Genomic DNA, 26,696 nt, shown 5'->3' with positions numbered 1-26,696 from the left:
CTACCACCTAGAGTCTGTGTCTGCTATTCCTGATGGTGCTCATTGCCAGTGCCAATGTGAACAAATGTCTGTGAGCACTGTCAGTGAGCAACATGGATGTCCTCAAGAAACAGTGAGCCAGTGTCCTCCTCAGTTTTGTTGAATATGTCTTCTGTCCCTCCTTCAGGCTTTACCCCTAGGAATGGTTACAATGCCTGAGCGTGGTCTGGCTGTTAACTTAGCAAGTTGCCAGTCACTTTCTGTTTGAAATCTAATAGCTACTCTGATTTGGAATTTAGGTAACTGTCATTTTTGAATGACACAGTATCTCCTGTGTCTCCTAGGACCCTTTTTTTAAAAATACATGCCATTTAGTGGAGTCTATGCTGCTGTAATGCTTTTGTATTATTATTTATTTACTTACTTTATTGTTATCATTGCAGTGCTGCGTCTTCTACAGAAGATATTCCATCCTTGGGTTTAAAGATTTTCAATAAGAGATTAAGGAAAGCTTTACAGGTACATTTTATATCATACAATTATTGTGGATGCACCTGAGAGCAACTCCACAGTAAGGGTTGCATTCTAAAAACTTCCTTAAAATGATGGGAAATTCCTGTTTTTCTTGAAAAGTAGATGGCCTATCAGTGTAAAATTTCACAGTTCTAGTTTTTATGCCATTTGAATTTCTATGGAGTTTTTGGTTAGTCTCTCTTCACAAATGTTGAAAATTGGATGGATTGCCTAGGGTGAGTTTAGAGATGGGTGTAGCAGCACTGCAAACACTGGACAGATTAAAGAAAACAGAAAGGGCCCTCTTACAGTATTTTCACCTCTGAGTGCGGCAGGGTCCTCTCCGGGCTCCCTGGTCCTGAGTTGTGTGCCAGTCTTGGCTGGTTCTCGGTAGCCAGGACTGGCTCAGATCTCTGCCTATTTGGACGCTGGTGTCTGCAGGGCTGGCACTGTCTGATCTTGTGCTGGATCCCACTGGAGTTCAAAGACCCTCTTTGGGGGGAGGGGAGTTAATCAGAAATTCTCTGAGCTGTTCTGCATCTCCCTCAGCTCAGCACCAAACTCATCCAGCCAAAACTGAAATAATACTTGTCTCATTCAGGCTGTCTCCTTCCTCAGTGGGGGTTGAGCAGTTCTGGCTCTGCACTGGCCCAGCAAGCTGCCTTTATAAATCATCCCATTGGCTTTTGCAGGAATTTCCAGCCTATTCTGTCCCTGCCCCCTACTCAAGGCAGGCTGAGAATTTGATCACTGGAGGTTCTGGCCTCTGGAGCCATTATTGTTGTAATCCCTGAAGTAGGACTTCCCTAGGGACTTGGTTCAGCGGTCCAAAAACTGGCAAACTCCAAAGCGGATTATAATAAATTCACAGGATTATTCAAAGCCTCGTTCTTCATCTGGGTGCAATTCAGCACAGTGCCGAGAGCCCACACCAGGCCTTTATGCACCATTTAAACTCCACTTAAACCACTCTGGGTTGATTTTCACCCTCAGGGAGTAACTCCTTCCAGTTTCTGCCAGGGTGTGTCATATATGTAAATGTTGGAACATTGACTTGAGAATGTTTTGGGAAGTTCCCTAGCAGTTGGCTTCCATCTGGCAATTCTTAGAATGTTAGGATGCTGAAACCTGGAGCAAGAGGAGACTAGTTGGCCGTGAGGGTGACAGGAGGCCCTTGTGCCCCATAAGGGCATCGAGAAAGGAAACATCCTGAGCCAAGCAGACTGTTTTTGTCTCATGAGAAAACCAGACTGGCTGCTCCCTGGAGGGATAAGAGAATGACAGGTAGTTCTCTGGGTGGGACAGGAGGATGGACAGGCAGGGAGACGGGGGAGTGGAGAGGATCATCCTCTGTGTTATGGAAGAGAGTTAGTGCTGCCCCTTCTTGGAATGGCAGAGCAAAGTGGCTGATACCATGAGGAACCATACAGCAGATAGGTGAATGGATGGTCTGCGCCCACAAGAACAGCAGAGTGAACATGCTGCTCCTGGCAGCAGGGGAAGGAGAAGGAAGGAAAAAAGACAGGGAAAAGAGAATAAAAATAGCAAATATCAGGTCCCAGAGCAGGAGAATGAAGAGGCAGGATGGAGAATTGTGAATTTGTAACAAAATGTAGGGAGACAATATTGAGAGAGAACAGAAGAGCCTTAACAAATCAACAAGGAGACAGTAATTTTCTGACTAATTTATTCTAAGCAAAACAATTAGACTAGGATTTGTTTTTTTTTATGAGTAATTGGATACAGGCTGCAGAATTCCTTTGGTGGGACTTCCAGCAACATCCTCATATCACCTTTAACATCTGTTGCTCAGCTTCAGATCAATAACATCAGCCCTGCAGGTTGTGTAAGAAAATAATGATGCACCCTGGCAGACAGTAGGCAGAGGCGCTGGTGGGAAGGTGAAGGAATGCATGCCAATTCTATCACCTACGAACAGGTAAGAAATAATTAGGAGTAGGTGAGTGTAGGCCAGCGTGGCAGTCCCTCCGTGTCCAAGGGGGACGACACCTCTGTGAAGTTTGGATCTGCTAAAGCCTTCTCTGAGCAAAGAGAAAAGGGGGGAATTAGTGGTGCTCAAGGGGCCTGTCCTTCAAGCAGAGCAGGGCTGTAAATAATCTGGGCTCTAGCCTGTAACCAGGCAGAGCTGTAGTAGTCTCCTCACCGAGCCGTTAAGCAGGGGGGATATGAGCCCACCCAACTCCACTGTGTCCCAGCCCAGGACCCTATCAGTGGCGAAGTGGTCTGCCACTGGGTCAGCAGGGATCCACCCACAACACACTGACCTTGTTTTAGGCTCATTCTTCACCAGACTGTTGCCTGATTTCCCTGGGCTGCTTCCTACTCTCCCCCTTGGGTTTACCTGTGTCATGGGGTCATCCTCAGTCTCCCCGGGATACACAGTCAAGGGCAGCAGTAGCAGCTTCCTCTGTGTTGGGATTTTCAGGGCTCTCTGGAAGCTCAAACTGGTCTCTGGGGCAGCAGCAGTTCTCCAGGGCATTCCACTCCACTCCACTCCAGCAGCAGGGAAGAAGCATCTCCTTCAGCAGCTCCCTCCCAGCTGAGCTGCTGGGCTAGCCTTTTATACTTCCTCTTCCTGTTCTGCCCCCCTGCTTCTGGCATTCAGGGCATGGTCCTCCTGGCTCTGCTCACCAGGTGGTTTGCAGTGTTCCCTCTGCATCCGCCTCTGAGCGAGGCCATACCTCCTTGCTGCAGTGAGGTTAGAAGTCCAGTAAGGCTCATTAAAAATTGTTTAACAATTAACAGGACTAACTGAAGTAAACTTCTATCAACTATTAAATGCCCATTTTTGTTTGAGGTTCAGTTGCAGAGGCTGTGTCCAGGTGCATTCTCCCCTTGTGGATGTGATCCTGGTTGCAGACTGAATATGTTCACTTCTCCTGGATAATCTGTGTTAAGTTCAGGTTCCTCTCTCAGCTCTTGAAATAGTCCACACACAGTCCTAGCAAACAAAAAATAACCCCAACATCCAATTTTCCTAACCTGGCCAGGGGGAAAAAATCTAATCAGATTGGAAATATGGACATGGCAAATTGGTGCTTAGCTAATTCCTCCTTATTCACAGGGTACAGTGATCTCTTACTGAAAGGGTGTTCCTGATCCCTTTCCCTACCCCTGATCATGGAAGAAAGGGGGGTCTGTCTTCTGAGATGCACTTTGTGAGTAGCAGGGTGAGCACAAAATGTCCTTAACCACTGGAGCATAAACTAGGGGTATGTCTACACTACCCGCCAGATCGGCGGGCAGCGATTGATCCAGCGGGGGTTGATTTATCGCGTCTAGACGCAATAAATCGACCCCCAAGCGCTCTCCCATCAACTCCTGTACTCCACTGCCGTGAGAGGCACAGGTGGAGTCAACGGGGGAGTGGCAGCAGTCGCCTCACCGCAGTGAAGACACTGCACGAGTAGGTCTAAGTACGTCGACTTATTCACGTAGCTGAAGTTGCATAACTTAGCTCAATCCCACCCCTCTAATGTAGACCAGGCCTAGATCTAGAGATCAACAGCTGCTCTAGGAAACTTAGCTCAAGTCCCAGCTTCATGGTAAATTGGCCATGCTTGATTCAGGTGGAGGAGGTGAATCAGACTAGGCTGGACCAGACAAGCTCTTTCTGTAAATCACTATAAAACAAGGTGAAATCTAGGCAGGGCTAACAGAGCATAATTTGGGAAACTATCTGGGTTTTCTGGAGGGCAGGGGTGGCTTTACATATGTGGGAAATAAATGCTAGTGTCTTTTTGTTGCCATCTAAATGTTTTCCAATATTTACTACCGTCTGTTATTTCAATATTATTATTATTTATAGAGTGCCCAAAAGTGTGCATTGCATTTTACAGACACATGAGAAGAAAGGTTCCTGCCACAATAAGTTTATGGTCTAAATAGACAACACACAGACCACATAGAGAAGAGCAATGGGATACACACCTAGAATTTTTACCCGTCTTTTCCCATTTTTAAATCTGTTTTTCCCTTGTCTAGCTTATCCATTTCTTTTTATTAGTCTTTGCCTTTTTGTTGTTTGACACATGTCCATTTGCCTTAAGCTTCTCTGTTTATTTGTAGTCATTTTCCAAAAATTGATACATACTTAAAAAAAGGAAGGTCAGCCTGACACAAATACTCAGCAGGGAAATTTCAGCCTGAACTGTTTAAATTTGGCAAAGTTATAAGCCACTGAAAACAAGATCTTATTGTCAGCAACTGGGATGTGGGCAGTCTTACTTATTGGTTAGAGCTGGAGTCTGGGCTAGTGGTCGGAGCCAGGGCCAGGAGTTGGATCGAAGGGTCACAGCCAGAGTCAGAAGTCATTAATCAGAGACAAAGGTTGAAGCTGAGCCAGGAATCAGTAATTGGAGCAAAGGGTCAGAGACAGAATGAGAAGCCAGAGAGCGGAGCCAAGGCTCAGAGCCAGACTCAGAAGCCAAGCAAGTCTGGGAACAAGGCAGGCACAGGAATAATCACAGCTGCGGGCGTAAGCACTGAGCAGCCAGCAACATGCTGATGCTGCTGGGTTTCAGAGCTCATCCGCTGGTTCCCTTCAGCCATCTGTGTTCATTAGTCTGCCTGCAGACTGAGCTAGCTAGTCCCAGGCTCAGCTGCGGACCTTCATTTCTGACACTGCTTATGGGAACCTCAACTGTAGGAGAAGCTGCCATCTCTGCCTAAAATTCCCTCCACCCCCAAAAAAAGTAATATAAAGTAACTCTGTTAACTAAAAAGAACAGGAGTACTTGTGGCACCTTAGAGACTAACAAATTTGTTAGAGCATAAGCTTTCGTGGGCTACAACGCACTTCTTCGGATGCATATAGAGTGAAACATATATTGAGGAGATATATATATACACACATACAGAGAGCATGTGTTATATATATATATACACTCTGTATGTGTGTATATATATCTCCTCAATATATGTTTCACTCTATATGCATCCGAAGAAGTGGGCTGTAGTCCACGAAAGCTTATGCTCTAATAAATTTGTTAGTCTTTAAGGTGCCACAAGTACTCCTGTTCTTTTTGTGGATACAGACTAACACGGCTGCTACTCTGAAATCTGTTAACTAATTTGTTTTAAATTACTGATAATTTGTTTTTTAAAATTACAATTTCCGATAAAGCACCCTTTAAATATGTCAGATTTATTTTAAAATTCCTTTTAAATATTTTATAGGGGGGTTTCTGCTCTTCTGTTGATGTTTCTTAGAGTTATAGAATTTAAGAATAGAAGAGACCATTATGATTATTTAATCTGACCAGCTACACAACACAAACTGTTCAGAAACAATCTACAATCAAACAGTTATTTGTAGGAATTACCTGGTGAATAATTTGGGACAAAGAGGAAATTTCCAGTTGTTTGTGAGCCATTCGCAAACAGATAAAGAGGCAAAATGTAATTTAAAATTATTTGCTATGAATTCTACACCCAGTCCTATTTATTACCTAGAAGCCACTCCAATACTACACAAAAAATATTTAATAACAATTAACAGAAAACAAAGAAACTTCATGAAAAGACAAAAGTTAATAAAATATTTAGAATATTTGGATAGAAATTAATCATACTCCCAGTATCGGGTAAACTCTTTTTCTACAGTACAAGCAGGTATGTTTTATTAATGTAGTACAAGCCATGCCTAATTACCACTACAAAAAGGTACTGGCGTCTGCTTCCCACACAGCACAGCACAGTTGCTCTCCGAGCAATGCAGGTATTTCTGCAAGAAATTAAGATGTGTTAGCCCTTGCCTAGATCTGCTGTTTACCAGTGCATGATTACAAAGACAGGCTTTGGACCAACAGGTAAAGAAACCCCAAGGATTTAGAGAGGACTGGCTCCTCCCTTCTATGAGGATCTGCTCTGCTTCATGCTGCTTTGTCTCCCCTTTTCTGATTTAGCCCAGCTGCTATCCTTTAGGTGTGGTCCAGTCTAGGTAGGCTCATATCCTACGGGTCTGGTGTGATTCAGTTTCTCTCCTCAGGAGCAGGTCTGATCTGTTAGGTGTCCCATGGTGAGACTGGGACTTTGTAGTTTTATTGGAAATTGGAAATCATAGAGCAGCTCAGTTCATCTTAGGATCATATTTCTGGCATTTAGACAAAAATATGAGGGCAGGATATTGCTTTTATTTTACTTTTATTTTGCTTCATGTGGAAAATGACTCTGAACTCAGATCTTTGGATACAGTGCTATTCAAATGTTCAAAGATAAAAAGGAGTTTGGAAGTGAACAGGTTTTTTCCTTAAAGATCTAACAAGCTGCAATAAACTTGCCCAATGATATTAAAAAGGTAAAATGTTATATTTTATTTTCCTGGCCTCATACTTAGCTATGTAGAGTATAGAATTCTGATTGTGATGTGGCCAATTTACAGACAGCAATTGTACTTATTTGAAAATGGATTTCATCTCTTTCATCTTTGTTAGTCCAGTTAACAAAATCTGTCTGTACACACACTTCTTTATATAAAGTTGGTTGTACTTGGAGGTTGAACAGTGGTTGATGGGGTTTGTAGTGAGACCTTCCTGGCCAGCTATTAGGACTGGCCAGATGCTGGGGGCTACAGGAATGGAAACCAAAATGGTAGGAACCATTGTGTGCATGTGTGAAACTCCCCTTAGGTTTTAATTATAGGTTCTGGGCTCCAGTCTGCAAGACTCCATAGGTTACTAGTGAACTACATGGGTGGATAGAACCAAACATGCAAGGTCCAAACCCCAGCCAAGGAAATTATTTTGGAGGGAATTTTGGTGGAAGACTTCACATTCCACCATTTTTGTAATTGACAGAGAGGAACAGTGCTAGGCAACCTATTTTTAATGGTAATGATTTACATTTACCTTACATTTCACCTTTCATCTAAAAGGTTCTGAAAGAGCTTTATAAATGATGGGCCTACTCCTGTGCACTTTCCCAGTTAAAATTGTGTAGGAGTTTATGTAGGTAGAATGTAATGATCCATAGAATTTGGTCAGGAGATCAGGGATAACACCTCTTCTCAAATGAGTTTTTGTTAGATGTTTGGCACTTTTCTACTCATCAGTCTGTTGCCCGCCTAACACAAAGGTCCAGATTTGTAAAGGTATTCGGGTGTTACTCTGCTCAGTGTCACAAAGCCTAAGTCATTTAGATGGCTAACTCCAAGTTTGCTTTTCAGTGAGACTTGGGATCCCATGTGTCTCAGTCACTTTTAAAAATGAAACTTAGTCTTCTAAGTCACTTAGGCCCAGATTTTTCTCTGCTCCTCAGGGCAAGGTCTAAGAATGGATTTTTAAAGGTATTTAGTAGGGCTGTCAAGCAATTTTAAAAAATTATCGCAATTAAACGCACTGTTAATAATAGAATACCATTTATTTAAATATTTGTGGATGTTTTCTACACTTTCAAATATATTGATTTTAATTACAAAACAGAATACAAAGTGTACAGTGCTCACTTTATATTTATTTTTGATTACAAATATTTGCATTGTGAAAAACAAAAAATAGTATTTTTTCAATTCACCTAATACAAGTACTGCAGTGTAATCCTTTTATCATGAAAGTTGAACTTACAAATGTAGAATTATGTACAAAAAAACCCTGCATTCAAAAACAAAACAATGTAAAACTTTAGAGCCTACAAGTCCACTCAGTCCTACTTCTTGTTCAGCCAGTTGCTCAGACAAACAAGTTTGTTTACATTAGCAGAAGATCATGCTGCCTGCTTCTAGTTTACAATGTCATCTGAAAGTGAGAATAGGCATTTGCATGGCACTGTTGTAGCCGGTGTCACAAGATATTTACATGCCAGATGCGCTAAAGAGTCATATAACCCCTCGAGCTTCAACCACCATTCCAGAGGACGTGTCCATGCTGATGATGGGTTCTGCTCAATAACAATCCAAAGCAGTGTGGACCAACGCATGTTCATTTTCATCATCTGAGTCAGAAGCCACCAGCAGAAGGTTGATTTTCTCTTTTGATGGTTGGGTTCCTTAGTTTCCACATCGGAGTGTTGTTCTTTTAAGACTTCTGAAAGCATGTGCCACACCTCATCCCTCTCAGATTTTGGAAGGCACTTCAGACTCTAAAATCTTGGGTCAAGTGCTATAGCTATCTTTAGAAATTTCACATTGGTATCTTCTTTGCATTTTGTCAAATTTGCAGTGAGCGTTCTTAAAATGAACATGTGCTGGGTCATCATCCGAGACTGCTATGACATGAAATATGTGGCAGAATGCTGGTCAAAACAGAGCAGGAGACATATAATTCTCCCACAAGGAGTTCAGTCACAAATTTAATTAATACATTATTTTTTTTAACGAGCGTCATCAGCATGGAAGCATGTCCTCTGGAACGATGGCCGAAGCATGAAGAGGCATATGAATCTTTAGTGCATCTGGCATTTAAATATCTTGCAACACCATCTACAACAGTGCCATGCAATCACTTTCAAGGGACATTGTAATTAAGAAGTGGGCAGATGTAAACTTAGATGTAAGTGTAACTATAGATGTAAACTTGTTTTTCTTAGTGATTGAACAAGAAGTAGGACTGAGTGGACTTGTAGGCTCTAAAGTTTTACATTGTTTTGTTTTTGAGTGCAGTTATGTAACCAAAAAAAACTTACATTTGTAAATTGCACTTTCATGATAGAGATTGCACTACAGTACTTGTATGAGGTGAATTGAAAAAGAGTAATTCTTTTGTTTGTCATTTTTACATGCATAGATTTGTAATAAAAAAAATAAAGTGAGCACTGTACACTTTGTATTCTGTTATAATTGAAATCAATATATTTGAAAATGTATAAAAACATCCAAAAATATTTAATAAATGTCAATTTATTTCAAATTTAATAAATGTATATTATTTAACAGTGCGATTAATTGTGATTAATTTTTTTAATTGCAATTTTTTTTTAGTTAATCGCATGAGTTAACTGCGATTAATCAACAGCCCTAGTATGTAGGTGCTTAACTGCCATTGAAATCAGTGAGAGTTAGGCATCCAAATACCTTGAAAAATCTGGCTCTTAGGCCTTGCAGCTATGAGCAGAGCACTGCTTAAATACCTTTACAAATCTGAGCTAATCTGCACAGCTACAGAGTTCTAGAGACACTGCATGGCATGAGTAATGATGTGTGTTCAGAATCAATAGGAAATCTGAATAGGGATTTTGTTGTTTTCTTCCTGCGTTATTTCTTCCATTAAGTTAGTCTAACAGCAATGAGCAGCTGTCCACAGACAATAAATGACCTGTTTAAGCTAGGACAAGGTGGTAATGAAATGTTCAGGAGGATCCCTCAGCTTTTTTTCTCAAATAGGAGAGGTGGATCATCTTTTCTGGGAATGGTCTAAAATTAATGTTAGTAATATTATCTAGTACGTATTCATTTGAATGAAATCCATATGGCCTCATCTCTCATTGAATAAATGGCCAATAATCAGCTTTTTTTTAACTTTGCATTTTATTTTCCCATTAGAAGTTACATAGATACACTAAAAGCCCATGCAGTCATGAAATTATAATGCAGAAGAATAGTAAAGATCTGAAACTCTCAAGTGTAATACAATAAACTTCACAGAAAGAAGAAAGGAATGTCCCAACACAGAGTTAAAAGTACTACAGACTAAACTAGTCAGGTCAACTAGTGAGCAGTTCAGGCAAATAACAGCACATCTGGAACAAATTCATCCCTTGGTGTAATTAGTCCTATTGTCTTTAAGGAGGTGACATATGGTGATGAGCAATGGCTGTCCTCCAATTTCATGTGATTTTAAGGCAAGCAGCTGAATTCTTTTGTGCAAAAGAGAGAGAGAGATGCTCCTACGTTGCAAGCAACCTCAGTTTCCCAAGCACCCAATTCAGGATGTGTTCCCCAATTTTTATTGCTACCCAAAGCACATGATCAGATCCAGTAGGGAAAAATAAGTCTAAATGTATTGAATGAGAAGTATAATGCGCAACGTCTTTTGGGGTGAGATTTTCAAGCATGCCTAAGAGATTTAGGCAGAAATCCCACTGAATTTAAGCTCCTGTCATTAAATTGCTTTTAAAATTCTGTCCTTGGAAACTAAAAGTAGCACTTACAAGATGACTAGAGTTGAGCAAGATTTATGTTGTGCATGTGTTAGTTGCAAGTTGTGAACATGTAGGAATAAGATTAGCTGATTTTGCTATTTAATATCTTTGCTCAAAGCTATGTCCTGGAGTAACTAAATATTTTAAACAATATGCCTATTTTTTCCACAAAAAAGCAATAGCTCACTTCTTGGATTGACTCCTGCCTCCTGCCTGCTCAAAAGTACCGACAAATGAAATTAAAGAAGAAGATTTCAAGAACCCCACAGAGATAGCCCAATACCTTTAAACATTTCAGTGATTAACACAAAAGTAATTATACAGCTGCATAATCCCCTCCCCACAGCTGTTTATTTGATTAGCAATAATGTGGCAACTGTGTAATCGGAATACTTACATAGAAATTAGTCCACATCTGTACTATTAATATTGTAAAGAAAATATAATATATAGGTAGGTAGAATTTTGTTTTATTTCATCATTTGCTTCTTGAAGAAAGCTGGGTCCATTTTAATTTGCATTGGAAATACAAGTAATAATTCTGCCTTATTAAATTTACAATATTGAACCAGACCCTCGGCTGTGTAAATTAGTGTAATCCACTGAAGTCATGCCAGTTTACACCACCTAAAGATTTGCTCTCATGATTATACATTAATTTTGTTAATACAATGCATTAATGCACAAACATTAATAAATAATAATTTATAGAACCTATTTAGGATTTTAAATGAGTAAAGCACATTAGAGACATTAGCTGGTTAACTGAAACTTTCATCATACGCCTGAAAATAGTTCTTTTCTAATGAACTGATTTTAATATTTCTTGCTGGGATTTTCAAAGTAGCCCAAGAGAATTATGTACACAAATCCTATGGAGATTCAATGGGATTTGGAAATCTGAATTCCTTAGGCTTCTTTCAAAATCCCAATCTCTGTAATTTGTGGAGGCCCAGATCAAGCAATATACAAAAAGATCAATGAATGGAATGGATACATTCTGAAAGGAAAGCCACATGGTAAATTCATCTTATATGTGTGAATGGAGCCCAAATGTTTCGTTTGTCCCCTGTTGAAACATCCATCCAATTCACTGACATTGCTTCTCATCTCTTGTATTTTAGGCTTGCTCTTCTAAGCACTTCTTCCTACGGAGTACGCATGTACAAGAACCATAGGGAGTGTCCACTGGGATCAGAACCTGAACATAAATGACATACACATAAATAACTCTTCTCCAGCTGGAGTATCCATTAGCTTCAGAGGTATCATAGAACTAAAATCAATATTCATTCGAACCTGAGGGCACTCAACCCATCATAAGATCAAACCCACAGGAACTATTCCTGACGTTATTGAAGTCAATTGGGACATTTGCTATGGACTTAAATGGGAGCAGGAGCAGACCTATCCTGGCTATTCAGAGGATGCCAGGATAAGAGTAGTGAGGGAAGGGGACTCAGACCTGAGGAGAACAGAGAACAAGGGAAGACTAATCCATTCCTCTATCAAAAGTGGCAATCATAAAATCAAATAGCCTGATTATCTTCTCACTTATACCCAGTTTGCATCAGTGTAACTTCATCAGGTCGGCTCCTCAGCTGGACCTGGGCAGCACAAGAGCCACTGAGGGAAAGGTGTATAAATGTTTTACACCACTTTCCATCCTTGCCCCACACAAAATTCGTGAGTTGTGCCCAGTTCTAACTTGTTCCCAGCTGCAACAAAATATCAGAGGGGTGTTCTGGCAGCTGGGGAGTTCTGGAAAAAATTCATAGATACCAAGACAAGAAGGGACCATTGTGATTGTCTGACCTCCTGTATAACACAGGCCGTAGCACTTCCCCAAAATAATTCCTAGAGCAGATACTTTCGAAAAACATCCAATCTTGATTTAACAATTGTCAGCAATGGAGAATCCACCATGACGCTTGGTAAATTGTTCCTATGGTTAATTACCCTCACTGTTATAAATTTATACCTTATTTCCAGTCTGAATTTGTCTAGCTTCAACTTCTAGCCATGGGGTTGTGTTGTACCTTTCTCTGCTAGACTGAAGAGCCCATTATTAAATATTTGTTTCCTATGTAAATACTTGTAGATTGTAATCAAGTCACCACTTAACTTTGTCTTTGTTAAGATAAATAGATTGAGCTCTTTGAGTCCATGGGTATGTCTACACTACAGCTTATGTCGGCATAATTTAATGTTGCTCAGGGGTGTGAATAAGCCATGCCGACATCGTTTCTGCTGTTCATGGAGGTTTTAGTATGGTGATGGGAGAGCTCTCTCCCTTTGGCATAGAGCATCTTCACCAGACGTGCTGCAGCGGCGCAGTTGCACCGCTGCAGTCCTGTATGTGTAGACATCGCCTCTCTCTTTAAGGCATGTTTTCTAATCCTTTAATAATTCTCACGGCTCTTTTAGGAACCCTCCCCAATTTATCATCATCCTTCTTTAATTGTGGGCACTAGAACTGGACACAGCATTCCAGCAGTGGTCACACCACTGCCAAACACAGAGGTAATGTAAGAACATAAGAATGGCCATACTGGCTCAGACCAAAGGTCCATCTAGCCCAATATCCTGTCTTCCAATGGTGGCCAATGCCAGGTGCTTCAGAGGGAATGAACAGAACAGGTAATCATCAAGTGATCCATCCCCTGTCGCCCATTCCCAGCTTCTGGCAAACAGAGGTTAGGGACACCACCCCTGCCCATCCTGGCTAATAGCCATTGATGGACATATCCTCCATGAATTTATCTAATTCTTTTTTGAACCCTTTGTTAGTCTTGGCCTTCACAATATTCTCTGGCAAAGAGTTCCACAGGTTGACTATGCATTGTGTGAAGAAATACTTCCTTTTGTTTGTTTTAAACCTGCTGCCTATTAAATATAACCTCTCTACTACTCAAGATTCCCTTGTTTAGGCATCCCAGGCTTGCATTAGCTCTTTTGGCCACAGTGTCGCACTGAGAGCTCATGTTCAGCTGATTATCCACCACAATCACCAAATCTTTTTCAGAGACATTGCTTCTCAGGAATCCCCCATCCTGTAAATATGTCCTACATTATTTGTTCCTAGATGTATACATTTATGTTTAGTCGTATTAAAATGAATATTGTTTGCTTGCACCCAGTTTACCAAGCGATCCAGATAATTCTGAATTAGTATTCTGTCCTCTTCATTATTTGCAATTCTCCCAATTTTTGAATCATCTGGAAACTATCAGTGGTGATTTTATGTTTTCTTCCAAGTCATTGATAAAAATGTTAAATAGTGTAAGGCCAAGAACCGAAATCTGTGGGACTCTACCAGAAACAGACCGACTCAGTCAAGATTCCTTGTTTATAACTGCATTTTGAGACATATCCGTTAATACTGCAGTGCTCTGACCACACCCCCTTTCCTTCACCAGTCAATACACTGGCCCTACATCACCAGAGGGAATGCATAGGAAGCCAGTTAAACTAGTTTTTATAACCCCTTTGCAAGACCAGAGCAGTACAAATGAGTGACACTGGGGTCAAGAATTCGCTTGCTGACCTCAATGGCTTTACTTTCAATTTACAGCAGTATAAGTGAGAAGAGATTGAACTTTATGGGACAGGGACAGAGAGACTTCCCTTTCCCCACCCTTAGCCTCATATTGTGATGATTGATCCCTTAATTCTATTGTACAGACATTATCTGGGTACTGTGCCTGTTGCAGTGGATTGAGTTTTTTAGATGATTCTGTACGTTTAATATTTTAAACATCTCCTCACCTCCTTTTCATTGGTCAATCCCAGTTTCTTCAAGTCTGTGACAAAATAGTGAATGTTGTTCAAGATGACTTCAGTCTCCTCTATCTGAAACCATAAAAATGGTGTCCACAATTGGTCACGCTACTTTCAAACATGACAATCTAATAAATTTTTCATTAGTTGTAAAGAAAAACAATTGAACGATCACAAAAGGAAGGGGAGCGGAGAGGATAAAATAGACCCATTTTAGAAACACTTGAACATTATTCTGTAGCATTTTTTCCTTTTCTTTCTGAGCCTACTCCTGTGAAGTGCTGAGTGCCCTTCACTCCCATTATCTTGACAGGAAGTGCTCTGCACCTCACTAGGTTGGTATTTTGTGTGCATTCTCAGTTTTCAAAACTGGTAGCTGCGTCTTCAGGCAGTTTCATGTTTTACTTAGTTTATCTAGACCAATTACCATATAACTCACATGGGCTCAGCCTGAGCTTCTCAGTGGACCGCAGGACTGTATTTATTCTATGAGCTAAATATTAAATGGTGAAAAAGATACCTGAGGAACTCTTGCCAGGATGAGCATCTGAATATCATTGACAGTCTTCTGGTAAGAGGGTGAGTATTCCCCACAGTCAGGTGGCCCAGAAAATGCCTCAAGGACACTCTCGTGAACAATATGCCTTAAAAATATTGTATGAAAGTAAAGATCTAAAATTACTGATGAAGCATTTTATTAATTGCTGTTATGCTTGTCTTTTTTTCTCTCTAATATTTTGTTTGGTTATTATTGTAGTTTTCTGCATCTTCCTAACACCGGATATAACACAAGGTTTATACTAAGCCCGCTCCCCTGCCACTTCCCCCAATTTCTGCCCAGCCTCCCTACCCCCAATCTTACAATTCTACAAATAAGCATTTTATTTAAGGTATTTAACAAATTTGATGCAACTTCATATTTTGCGGCGGTGCTCTGGATTCAAATACAAACTGCTCAGTCCAGATCATCAGCTGGTGTAAATGGACACAACTCCACATTGGAGCTACGCCAGTTCACACCAACTGACAATCTACCACTCCGAGCCTTATTTTCAGAAACACTTGAACTCACAACTTCAGCTGAAGTCAATGGGAGCTGTGGGTGCTCAGCAGCTGTGAAAATCAGGCCCAGAGAATTTAAATAAGGCAGTTTTAATTGTAACAAAAAGCAAACTGTGGTTGCTTTTTGGGCACGGTCTGTGCAGTGCCTACTGCACGTGGAAGGTTTTTGGTTTGTTTCTTTAGAGGGAGTCTAGAATAATACCTTTGCCAGCAGACATAATTCAATTCAGTACGTACCATACACAGTCAAAGTCAATATCTTGGCACTCGCCATAGCACCACTTGCAGAATAGTTCTGCACTTAAAATCCTGTCGGTCGTCTCAGGCAGTGTGGTGTATTTGTCCCTGTGGAAGCCTTCAAAGCCAGACTGTGTTGTTTTCTTAAGCTTCAGATCTTTAATTCCAGAAGAAATAAGTGGACAGCCTGTGATCCAAAAATATCAGAAAGAAAAGATGAGCTCCTATTCATGCAGGAAGACGGAAACTCTTTGGCGGGGGAGAGGTCAGTTTCATAGCCATACAGCAGTCACCCCAAGCTGCAATTATATGTATTTGTGTGATACTTAGATATTGTTAAAAATTATTTTCTACACACACTTAGGTAGCTGATATCCAACTTCTAAACTTTAGAAGTTAGCATTTGACCCTGAAAGGTGCTAAGCCCTTCCTCTAAGGAGAGACACGCTCCTGATCCAAGCCCCATTAAAGTCAATAAGATCATACCTATCGCAATACCACCCAGATTTCTTGACTTTTTAATTTGAGAAGATTTTTTGAATGAGAGGAAACTTCAGGAGTTTGGCTTGTTTAGCCTAACAAAACAAAGGATGAAGGGAGATATGATTGCTCTTTATAAATACATCAGAGGGATAAACACCAGGGAGGGAGATGAGTTATTTAAGTTAAGGGCCAATGTTGGTGCAATGGATATAAATTGGACAAGATCAAGTTTAGGTTTGAAATTTGATGAAGGTTTCCAACCGTCAGTGCTTTCCAAGTGGTGTAGTGAGGGCAAAAAACCTAACTTGTTTTAAGACTGCACTTCACAAGTATAGGGAATGGAAGTTATGATGGCATTGCAACGGCATATGGCCCATCTGCAACTGCTGTTAGCAAATATCTCCAATGACCAGATATGGGACACTAGAGGGGAGGGCTCTGAGTTACTACAGAGAATTCTTTCCCAGGCCTCCGCATGCTCAGGATCTAACTGATGATTTCAGGACTTCAGTAACTCAGCCAGAGTTTATGGGTCTGCTACAGGAGTGGGTGGGTGAGGTTCTATGGGCCTGCAGGAGGTCAGACTAGATTATCATGATCATCCCTTCTGGCCTTAAAGTCTATGAGTCTGGACCACCCTGGGATGTTTCAGATGTCTAATCCTTTTGATTATGTTTTGTTTCACTATAGGACTAAAATTTTTCTGAGCAAGAGAAGCTAGTTGTTTGTTTGATCTCAGGTAACAATTAAACCTCTTTCAGGTTTGAATGGTTGATCTGTCATAAGGCTTTCCATTTAGCCCTAGTCTACACTGGGGGGGGGGGGATCGATCTAAGTTACGCAACATCAGCTACGTGAATAACATAGCTGAAGTCAACGTACTTAGATTGACTTACCATGGTGTCTTCCCGGTGGTGTGTCGACTGCTGCCGCTCCCCCATCGACTCTGCCTGCACCTCTCGCGGTGCTGGAGTACAGACGCTCCCTGACTTACACAAGGCATTCCATTCTGGAATGCCTTGTGTAAGTTGAATTTTGCGTAAGTCGGGGACGTATACCCATGCGGGGGAAAAAAAAAAGCGTAGGGAACTTACGAAACTTTTTCTGTAAGTGCAGATTTGCGTAAGTCGTGTTTGCATAACTCGGAGAGCGTTTGTATAGGAGTCAACAGGAGAGCGCTCAGGGGTTGATTTATCGCATCTAGACTAGACGCGATAAATCGATCCCCACTGGATCAATCGCTGCCCGCCGATCCGGAGGGTAGTGTAGACATACCCTAAGATACTTAAGAATTATCACTAGTGACAGTTGAGAGGTATTTCATTTTTTTAAGCCCTGGAGAAGCACATGCCCCACATACATAGCAATATGACATATGTAAAGCATGCGACACCAACCTTGAAACTACACCAAGATGTCTCCAAAACTGAGACGCTACAGGTCCAAAAGGGAGTCTGTTCTTCTAAACCAGATAAGGATAAATTTCTTTCTGCTGGTAGGGACTGGATGGCTCAGGGCAATGGCAATGGGGTATAGTCTTTGAAGGGTGCTTACACTCTGAAAAATGATTGTGTAAAAATGGCATTGTGAGTAGGGGATGGTTGGAAGTTTTCCATCAAAACTGTTTTTGACAGATAATTGAGTTTTCAACCAAACAACATTTTTCATGAAAACTGTTTGTGCTCCACATAAAATACTGAGATTTTGTTGCACCATTTTCGCAGAAAAACAAAAATATGTTTTTGTGTTGGGGTTTTTTTTGGGGGGGGGTTGTTATTGTTTGGGAGGGTTGTTTGTTTTACTAAAATTTGACATTTTTTGTATAAAAATAATATCTCACCTATTCTAATCATGAGGTCTATTTTTATTCTATCTCAGTGATTTTCACATTATCTATCATCTTAAACTCATTACAATAATGTCTGAGCTCCTGTGCAATGTTTATCAATATCCTATTTTATGCTATTACTATTACTCTCTCCAGCGGGCTTGGTGCCACTAGATAGGACAGAACACCACACTCAGGAGGGTTACATACTTCCCCTAGCTGAGGAAGCGTGTCCTGAGCTTCAGAGACTTCCAGTTAAAATCCTGGACGAGCCCCCACTTGTAATACCAACAGACCTCGGTTGTCGGCAGGTGGGATCGAACCTGGGGCCTCTGGAGCTTAGTACATGAGCTTCTACTGCGTGAGCTAAAAGCCATATGCTTGTTAGCTAAGGCTGTAGAGCAAACTCGTTAATCTCTCTCTCTCTCTCTCTCTCTCTCTCAGTAGTTTCAGTACCACTAGATCGGACAGAACACCCAGGAGGTGTGTGGGTACACAATCACTGCCGCAAGAAAAGCCCCTGGTAGCCGCATGGCCAATTTCTTTCCAGTCTAACAAAACTGTGAAACAGGAAGGAGATTGGATGTTTCATAGGATTGGTAATGGGCTACAGAGCCTTTTATCTCTAGGTTACAAGTTTGAATCCTGCCTCAGTCATCAGCAATTAAGGGTTGCTACTATCTGGTGGTGGTTGTTCTGTAGTTAAGGAGTCTGTTGTTAGTATTTGTATCAGAGTAGTGCCTAGAAACTGTAGGACATTTGCTTTACGCTATAGTGATTTCAGTCCAATTCCCAGCATTACATCTTCATATCACCTAAAATACACCCATATCACCAAAAATACCAACACATTTGGCTCTAACTGGCACTCTTGTTGGCAGTCACAGCAATAAACTGGAATTTATACATTCAGATTAGTAGTCAGACACACAATATCCTAATTGACATATGCAAATGCAGCCTTAAATCCTGCATTTCTTAAGCATTCCAAAACTCTGATTGAAGTCAATGGACGTTTTGGTTATGCAAGAAATACAGCATTTGCATGCACACATTTGAATGTTTACACATGAAAAATTGCTTGCACAGAGGTATGGGTGCAATTTTAGAGGTTAGGCTGAGGTCCTTCTGACAGTTGGGCCTGATTTGTAATGCTGAAATTGCATCTTTTTAAAAATAAAGCCAGGGCTTATCCATGGGGCTTTGCAGTGTTAATGCAAACTAGGCAGTTGGACTTAAATTTTCTGTCTTTGGCTGAGTATTGACTGTTAGTGTAATAATAATAGTCAAATTGTAGGCTATACTACAGTGTATTAGTTTAAGCAGCTTATTTTCAGAAGACAATTAAGTCCTGTCAGTTTATGAAGTATTAGTGCTTTGTGAACAATTGTAATTATTATGTGTTTAGAAGAACTATATAAATAGAAGTCTGGATCCCACATTACTTGCTCACCTATGATTCTGTGAACAAGGACACAGGATCAGATCCACAGTAAAAACTTTTTATGTGCCACTTTCTTTGTTTTAGAGTAACAGCCGTGTTAGTCTGTATCCGCAAAAAGAAGAACAGTGCCACAAGTACTCCTGTTCTTCTTTCTTTGTTTTAGCGCTACAAGGAATCTTTGACTGTGTCCTAAGCCCTTTAACTCCTGCTACTATCCCTAAACCTGTCTGTTTTGAATCAATAGAGACATTAAGGAAGAAGTAATGATGCTGCTGGAAAATTATAAATTATTTACTCACCATCCTGACACTGTTCAACTTCACAAAAGCGAATTCCTTCAGGAACAAAGATAAAGGAATGGGCATGGGGAACTCCATTCTACAGATTAAAAACACACATGTAAGTAAAACTGCAGTGCACTGTAGTATAACTTTTAAAAAATGAACGGAGAGAAACAATTATCCAGAATATATGTACTGCATTATACTAGCATTTTTATATACCTGTTCTACACGCCGCCATGGTGTCTCTTGAATATACGCCTTGACGTACACCACATGACAATATGAGGAAATGAAGTAATTGCAGATATCCAGGGCAAATTGTTCTATAGTTTCAATCTAAGAAAACAAATAACATCTTAGAGGGCACCAGTTACATAATGTATATTGGCATACAGGTCCAGATCACTGTAAATGTTGTGGATAAAAATGGATTTTGTGGCCAATATGGATGCCACTCAGTTCTGGGTGTATAAAGTCAATGTCTGTCAAACACCTAAGCAAAATGCACTCTAAATTGCAATAGGAGCTAAAAAGTCATATTTTGTCAGAGATCCCTTATGCCTTACATAAAGTAGGACTCACATCAAGGAAAGGACAGAGCAAGCTGGAATCACTAGATTGAAAAAAGTCACTACTAGAACCTGACCCTTAGAAGATACAATGTCAGAACACTCTGGGTGGGTGCTCTGATTCAATAATAAGAACTGAACAAGAATAAAAGCTAAAGATGGGATTTCATTAATTGGACTGAGAACTTGGTATATAGTATAACATAATTAGGCTATATAGAATTAGGACATTAAAAGACTAGCTGATGAAACTAAACTGCGGGTAGTGATACTTACCTTCTTTGTAAAGCACTTTGCGATTTACTGGTGGAAAGCACTATATAAGAGCTAGGTATTATTATTATATATTATTATTTTATTAAAGAGTGCACCAGCTGTCCTATTACCAGGGCCGGCTCTGGCTTTTTTGCGCCCAAGGCAAAAAAGCCTCCCGCCGCGCCCCCTCCCCTGCCCCCTGAGCGCGGCAGGGGAGGGCGGCGAGCCCGCTACGGCTCCACTGGCGGCTGGAGCCCTGGGAGGAGGGCGGAGAGCCCAGCCGGGGCTCCGCTCTCCCCAGCGGCCAGAGTGCCAGGAGGAGGGCAGAGAGTCCTGCCGGGGCTCCGCTCTCCCCGGTGGCCAGAGTGCCGGGGGCAGGGCGGAGAGCCCGGCCGGGGCTCTGCTCTCCCTGGCGGCAAGGCGGAGAACCCGCTGCGGCTCTGCTCTCTGCGGCAGCGAGCCCAGACGGGGCTCTGCTCTCCTCCAGCGGCCAGAGTGCCGGGGGGAGGGCGGCGAGTTGGCCAGGGCTCCACTCTCCCCAGCGGCCGGAGCCGGAGCGCCACGCTGCCCCCCCTCCAGGTGCTGCCCCAAGCACAAGCTTGGTGGGCTGGTGCCTGGAGCCGGCCCTTCCTATTACAAAGGTACCCGAAGACAGGTGTGAAAACAGTGCTGGCTTTATCAGACAAAAGTCTGTCCAAAAACTAAAGAGGGGTCCAAATTCCAATATTCATATCCAGAATTGGATTCATACTTTTCCAAAGTTCAGGGGTATCAGACACAGGGGATCTGGCCTAATCAAATGCAGGTCAAAAGAGGTCAGCCAAGCCTAAAAATGTCTTCAATATATAAAATATAGATTATTCACATTTGTGCACCAAATACCAGATGAGAAAGTCTATGTTCTGTATAAAGAATTAGTACTGGAAAAGGAAAAAACCCAGTTCAAAATCATGAAGGGAACCTCAGTGCCAAACTTTAAAGCAGACAGAGGAAGAAAAACAATGAAAGGTATTTTGATCTCACCCAAACTCTCTTCACTTTTTGCCTGGAGAAGAGCTTATGAAACTGGATGAGCTTTGGCAGGGGACAGGACAGGACAGTGAAAGGGGAGGGAGGATGGTTTGATGTATAATGACAACAGAAAAGTAAGTACAATGACTACTTCCAAATACATTCCAGGGCAACATCACAAATACCAATCTGTACAATACTAAGTAGAAAAGCTTAAAAAAATACCCCGTTGCATTTTGCCAAAGCAATGACAGCGTTCTTCATGGTGTCAGTAGGGATAACAGCAGAATTGTCTCCCTGTGAGTACTCATTGACAGAATCCAGTCTAAGATGTACACAAGCCTCCACTTCTTTAATGCAGTGTTTCTTGCCATCTCTTCTAATGCGAAGAAGCTTAATCATGTTCTTTCCATATTCAGCATTTAAGATTTCCAGATCTTCATTCTGCAATAAGAACACATGCATTTTCTACTCAGTGGAGATCCCAGTTACAATGGAAGCCAGAGTCTGGCTTAGCTGGATCAAACACCTGTTTCTTTATCAATAAATGGTGATATTTTTATTTTTGTAGTTACCTATGATCATTAAAATAAGTAATGGTGAAGGTGTGAAATCTTGGCAGGAAGAAAGGAAACATTTTAAGAAGATACTATTATTAGTGTATTTAACATTTATATTGCAGTAGTGCCTAAAGACCTCAGCTATTGTGGGCTCTGTTGCGTTGGGCACTGTACAAACACCCCAGGTAATCTGGGGTGTGGAACAAATGTTCTGTTTGACAAAAGGAGATATAACATACCACTACAGATATTAGGCCTGATGTACCATTGTGTTACTCCTCATATATATATTGGCTGTGACTCCACTGAAATCAGGGCTAGCCTGAAATCAATGGAGTTACTCCACTATAAAAGGAGAATTACAACATTGCTGAATAAGGCCCATTATTAATTATTTTATTTTATTTTAATACTACTACTACTATTGTGGTAGGGCCCAGGGACCCCAATCATAGAACAGGACCCCACTGTACTGGGCACTGTGCAAACACATTAAAAAAAGACAGTCCCTGCTCCAAAGAGCTTACAATCTAAGTATAAGAGAAGCAAATTAATTAATTCAACAAATAGGGGAGAACAAGGAAACAATCAGACTGTGATGGAGTGTACGAACCCCACCCTGGCCTGGAAGGGGTTAAAGGACAGTACTGGGCCCAGGTAGCCCTGCCCTTCCAGCCCTGCATGCTCCAACTGGAGACAAGGTTGAAAAGGGAGCAACCTAGCTCAGAAGGGGAAGGCTGTGGAGGAAGACAGACCTACCTGGAAGGCTCCTGACAAATGTGCCAGAGAAGTCCCCCTGAGGGAACAGGGCTATATGTTCAGCCCAGTTGGGGCTGACAGATTGGTTTCTTTTTCTTTTTACCTTATCTGGGGCCAGAAGCCTAGAGAGGAAAGCAGTGGTAGGAAGTGACCCAACTAAAGTGCTGTGCTGTAACTACTCTGTGTAGATCCTGCTAGAACGAACTAAAAGGCACCTATTTCACGTTAATATATTCCTGTCTGACACATGACTACACCGAATTTTCTGAGTGGCTCTGGATTTGTTTCCCTGTAGATGAGATCACAGTCTGTCCCTCACACTGGAGAGCCAAGCCACACCATTGGCTCAGATCTGCACTAACATTTTCTGGCTTGCCCCTGAAAATTCATGAATTCAGCCAGCCGAAAGATGTAAAAATCCTTTTAAACCTCTCCCCATATTTGTAAAACAACAAAATATAAGCAGAAGCAGTAGCATTCTTGCATTATTTCAAAGCTGCTAACTCCCTGGAACCCACTTATTTCTTCTGCATGGGTTTCCTTTTACATATTAAGTTGATTCATTTTTTTTCTGGTTGGGATTCCCCCCCCCCCCCCCCCGTTACCTTTAAAAATATGTTTGACTTCCAGTAACAACTGAGGTTTCTAGTAACAGCCCAACTAAGTATTTAAAAGAATGTATTATCATTACTATTAGTTATTATTTCAAAGTGTCAACAGTGGGGTAAATACCTCACCGAAAAGGTGTAAATGACAGGCCCCCACTCCAAAGACCCTATAGACTAAGTGGTGGATCTGTCACACAAGTGAGGCTATAACATACACAAGGAAAGGAGATGGTCAGCAAAGACTGATGTTACTAACCTATGAGGATATGGTTACTCACGTTAGTCATACAAACATCTACTGGTCCAAAAAATGTAGGGAAGGGTGGGAGGGATATTGTGACACTGCAGAAGTGGGTCTTAAGTATGATTTGAATGGAGCAAGGATGGCGGCTTGGTAAATGGATTTCAAAGTGTTAGTAGTAAAGAAAGATTAGTGTGAAGGTGAAAGTAACTTTCATTATAACAACCCACCCAGGACTTACTCAAAAATTATCTTTTGAGGCTAACATTTTCCACACTTGGTCCAATCAGGCCAAGGGTGATTTTTTTTAAAAAAACTACTCCACCTTTCAAAGTTACCCAAACAGTTGGGGGGTGTTATCTTTAAAAAGGAAATGTAATACTTTTTTATGCATGTCTGGCTGAAAAAATTATCAAAATGCAAAATTGCATACTACACCTGTATCTAGTCCTCAGTGAAATGAGTTTGAAAAGAAGACTTCACTGTCACTTCAGCCAGCTCCCTTCTTCTTTTTTTAGAGTGGTGGTCCTGGAAGATCAGTACTTTATGACCCCCAATAGCATCACTACAGGGAGTCCCTTGGCTCATCTTAAAGTTTACTCTTTGTGCACAAAATAGTGAAGTAAAAAATTCATGTCTATTGGTCAGTTTAAGCATGCAGAGTTCTGTGAACTCTATCCCAATCTCTCTGTCGTCTTGGAATAAGAAAATACATAGAACCTGCTTTAGAAATTGCACTGGATCCTCCTTCTTCTCCACTCCTTCAGGGAGACCCCTGTTCCTTAAGTTATTTCTCCATGTAGTCCGCCTTCTCCACCAGGTCTCGCTCTCTTTTTTCCCCTAGCGTTTAATTCTATTCTACAGCAAAGCCTATGCTTTCACTCTCTCCCCATGCCTGTTTTCAGACCAGTCACTGTCTTTCCCATTTCACTGAGATCAGCCTTAATTTCATCCAGTTTGGTGTCTAGGGAGGATTTTATGATATAAACTTGGAAATTAGCTCATCAAAATCTTCTTTAGTGGCAGGGATCCCTCTGTTCTGCTCCCTTCCTCCCCAAAGGGGCCTGGATCCAGCAGCCACCAACTTGGATTTCTCCAGCTCAGTCTGCTCTGCGGTTTTGCTGCCTTGTGAGTTCCTCTACTGCAAATATATCTTCAGATTGGTCTCTTTATGTGAAGAACCCATCTAAGAGTTGAGAGAGGTTTTGAGGGGATTTGTGGGGGTGGGGGGGCTAGGAAGTGGTGATATCTGCTGATTGTGCCAGCTTCAACACAGAGCTAAAGACTAAAGCAGCCATTCAGCTCTGATCATTTCATTCCTTTCCCGTGTCCCCGCACGTCTCTTCTGTTTGTCTGCAACACCCACTTGTTCCATCTTTTTTATACTTAGATGATAAACTCATTGGAGCAGGGATTGTTTCCTCTGTATGCTTGTACTATATCTAGCATAATCAGGCCTCATTCTATGCATGTGCTTGGGAGTCTATTGTAATATAGATAAATAATAACAATAATGAATGAGTAGCTGACTGCAATGAAGCACTCAAAGAAAGTAGTCTAGATAACCATGTGGGCATGTATTTAGGGAAACTTGTATTTGATGGAGCTGTTTATTTCATCAGGGATATCCATGTCAATTGAACTACTGCTGACTATACAGAATACTCTAGTTTGAAGAAGATTAAACTGTGTTAACAGTCTGTAAATACACAGCATGCTACAGTTTGCTCAAGTACAAATTTGTTCTGAAAAGTAACACTGTAATAATGGCAACCTTGGATTCCATTTTTATTGCCTCTTAATGATTTCATTATCAAACATGCTCAATTTGTTGGTAAAAACATGCATCTTCTGGTGACTACACTTAGAAATTCAATCTGGGATCTGAGACTCAAGCTGGGACTTTTTCATGCATCCCCAGGCATAACAAAGGCTCTTCAGGGCGAATTAGACTCCCAGTGACATCTGTGGAACCCCTCCATCCCCCCCCCCCATTGCTTTCTGCACATTTTTGCAGGTGTAACTGATTGAAATTTACTAAACAATTCTGTTGAAGAAGCACAAGGAGGAATAGAAGCTAGCTCCTTCTCTCCTAGCTGTGTTAGGTCTGAAGAGGTAACAGATGTAAAAAACAATAAAAATTATTTTCTGTCGCTAGACGTGAGACAGAGAACAGAACTGTTTAATAAGAGTGTCATTTTTCAGCATAGAATTGCACTGCAAACTATTCTAAATAGCAATGGATGTGCTTCAATGTGTCTAGAATACTAAGGGCCAAAGTCAGACCTAATGTAAGTGGATTTAATTTTGTTAACTTCAATAGAATTACAAGCACTTATACTAGGGCTGAGTGTTGCCTAAGATTTATGTTTCCTCTGGAACAAATTTGTGTAGGGCTGCCATCCACAATGGCAATAACATAACACTGACTCACGCTGTGGATATGTTTCTGTTTTATATATTGTTATTTCTTTTAGTACATACTTTAAAATATTTTCAGTTGAAGTTTATTTTCATGGATACAGTTCTCTCTGCGGGAGGCCCTGCTGACTCAAAGCTCTCCTGTGGCACATAGCAGAAGGGGATGTTGGCTTATCCATCCCAATAGGATGATTTATGATTTCTAGTAATCCTTCATTGTTGAAGGTTTGTTCTTTACAAGTTACCAAAGTATATAAGAAAAGGGAGTCCCGGGACTGGGCTGGAGTACATGTACATGGATTCTTTGATGCAAACTTGGCAATTGAGTAAATTCCAGATCAATATGACACAAAGTGCCCTGGGGCAAACATTAAACCAACTTTATGAAGCTTATAAATCCAAAGCAAGGCATATTTCATTATCATTTGTTAACATGTTTACTTAAACCTTCTAAAATATAAATTAAATGAAACCAGTGCCAGAGCCCAAATACGTTTTTATAAGCATAGTGTGACTTAATTGATAAGATTTATTTTAATAAAAAGAGGAATGCATCGATTGATCTGC

At 41.1% G+C, this 26,696-nt stretch overlaps 1 protein-coding gene across 1 annotated transcript in view; it reads right to left on the bottom strand.

The window, feature by feature from the left end:
• Positions 1–9,970: 9,970 nt before the first annotated feature.
• The window catches only part of LOC128841664 (uricase-like), a 30,670-nt gene continuing 13,944 nt past the window's right edge, over positions 9,971–26,696 (bottom strand). Inside the window, exons 2-8 of the mRNA XM_054036918.1 lie at positions 21,766–21,984; positions 19,925–20,041; positions 19,721–19,799; positions 15,667–15,853; positions 14,888–15,011; positions 14,356–14,439; positions 9,971–11,788 (exon numbers count right to left, since the gene is read on the bottom strand). Coding sequence (XP_053892893.1) covers positions 11,708–11,788; positions 14,356–14,439; positions 14,888–15,011; positions 15,667–15,853; positions 19,721–19,799; positions 19,925–20,041; positions 21,766–21,984 — 891 coding nt within the window. The 3' untranslated portion in view covers positions 9,971–11,707. The remainder of the gene's footprint in view (positions 11,789–14,355; positions 14,440–14,887; positions 15,012–15,666; positions 15,854–19,720; positions 19,800–19,924; positions 20,042–21,765; positions 21,985–26,696) is intronic.

The sequence above is a fragment of the Malaclemys terrapin genome, chromosome 8 (genome assembly GCF_027887155.1).
Source record: "Malaclemys terrapin pileata isolate rMalTer1 chromosome 8, rMalTer1.hap1, whole genome shotgun sequence".
Taxonomy (NCBI): domain Eukaryota; kingdom Metazoa; phylum Chordata; order Testudines; family Emydidae; genus Malaclemys; species Malaclemys terrapin.
This window is presented reverse-complemented; position numbering and strand designations above follow the sequence as displayed.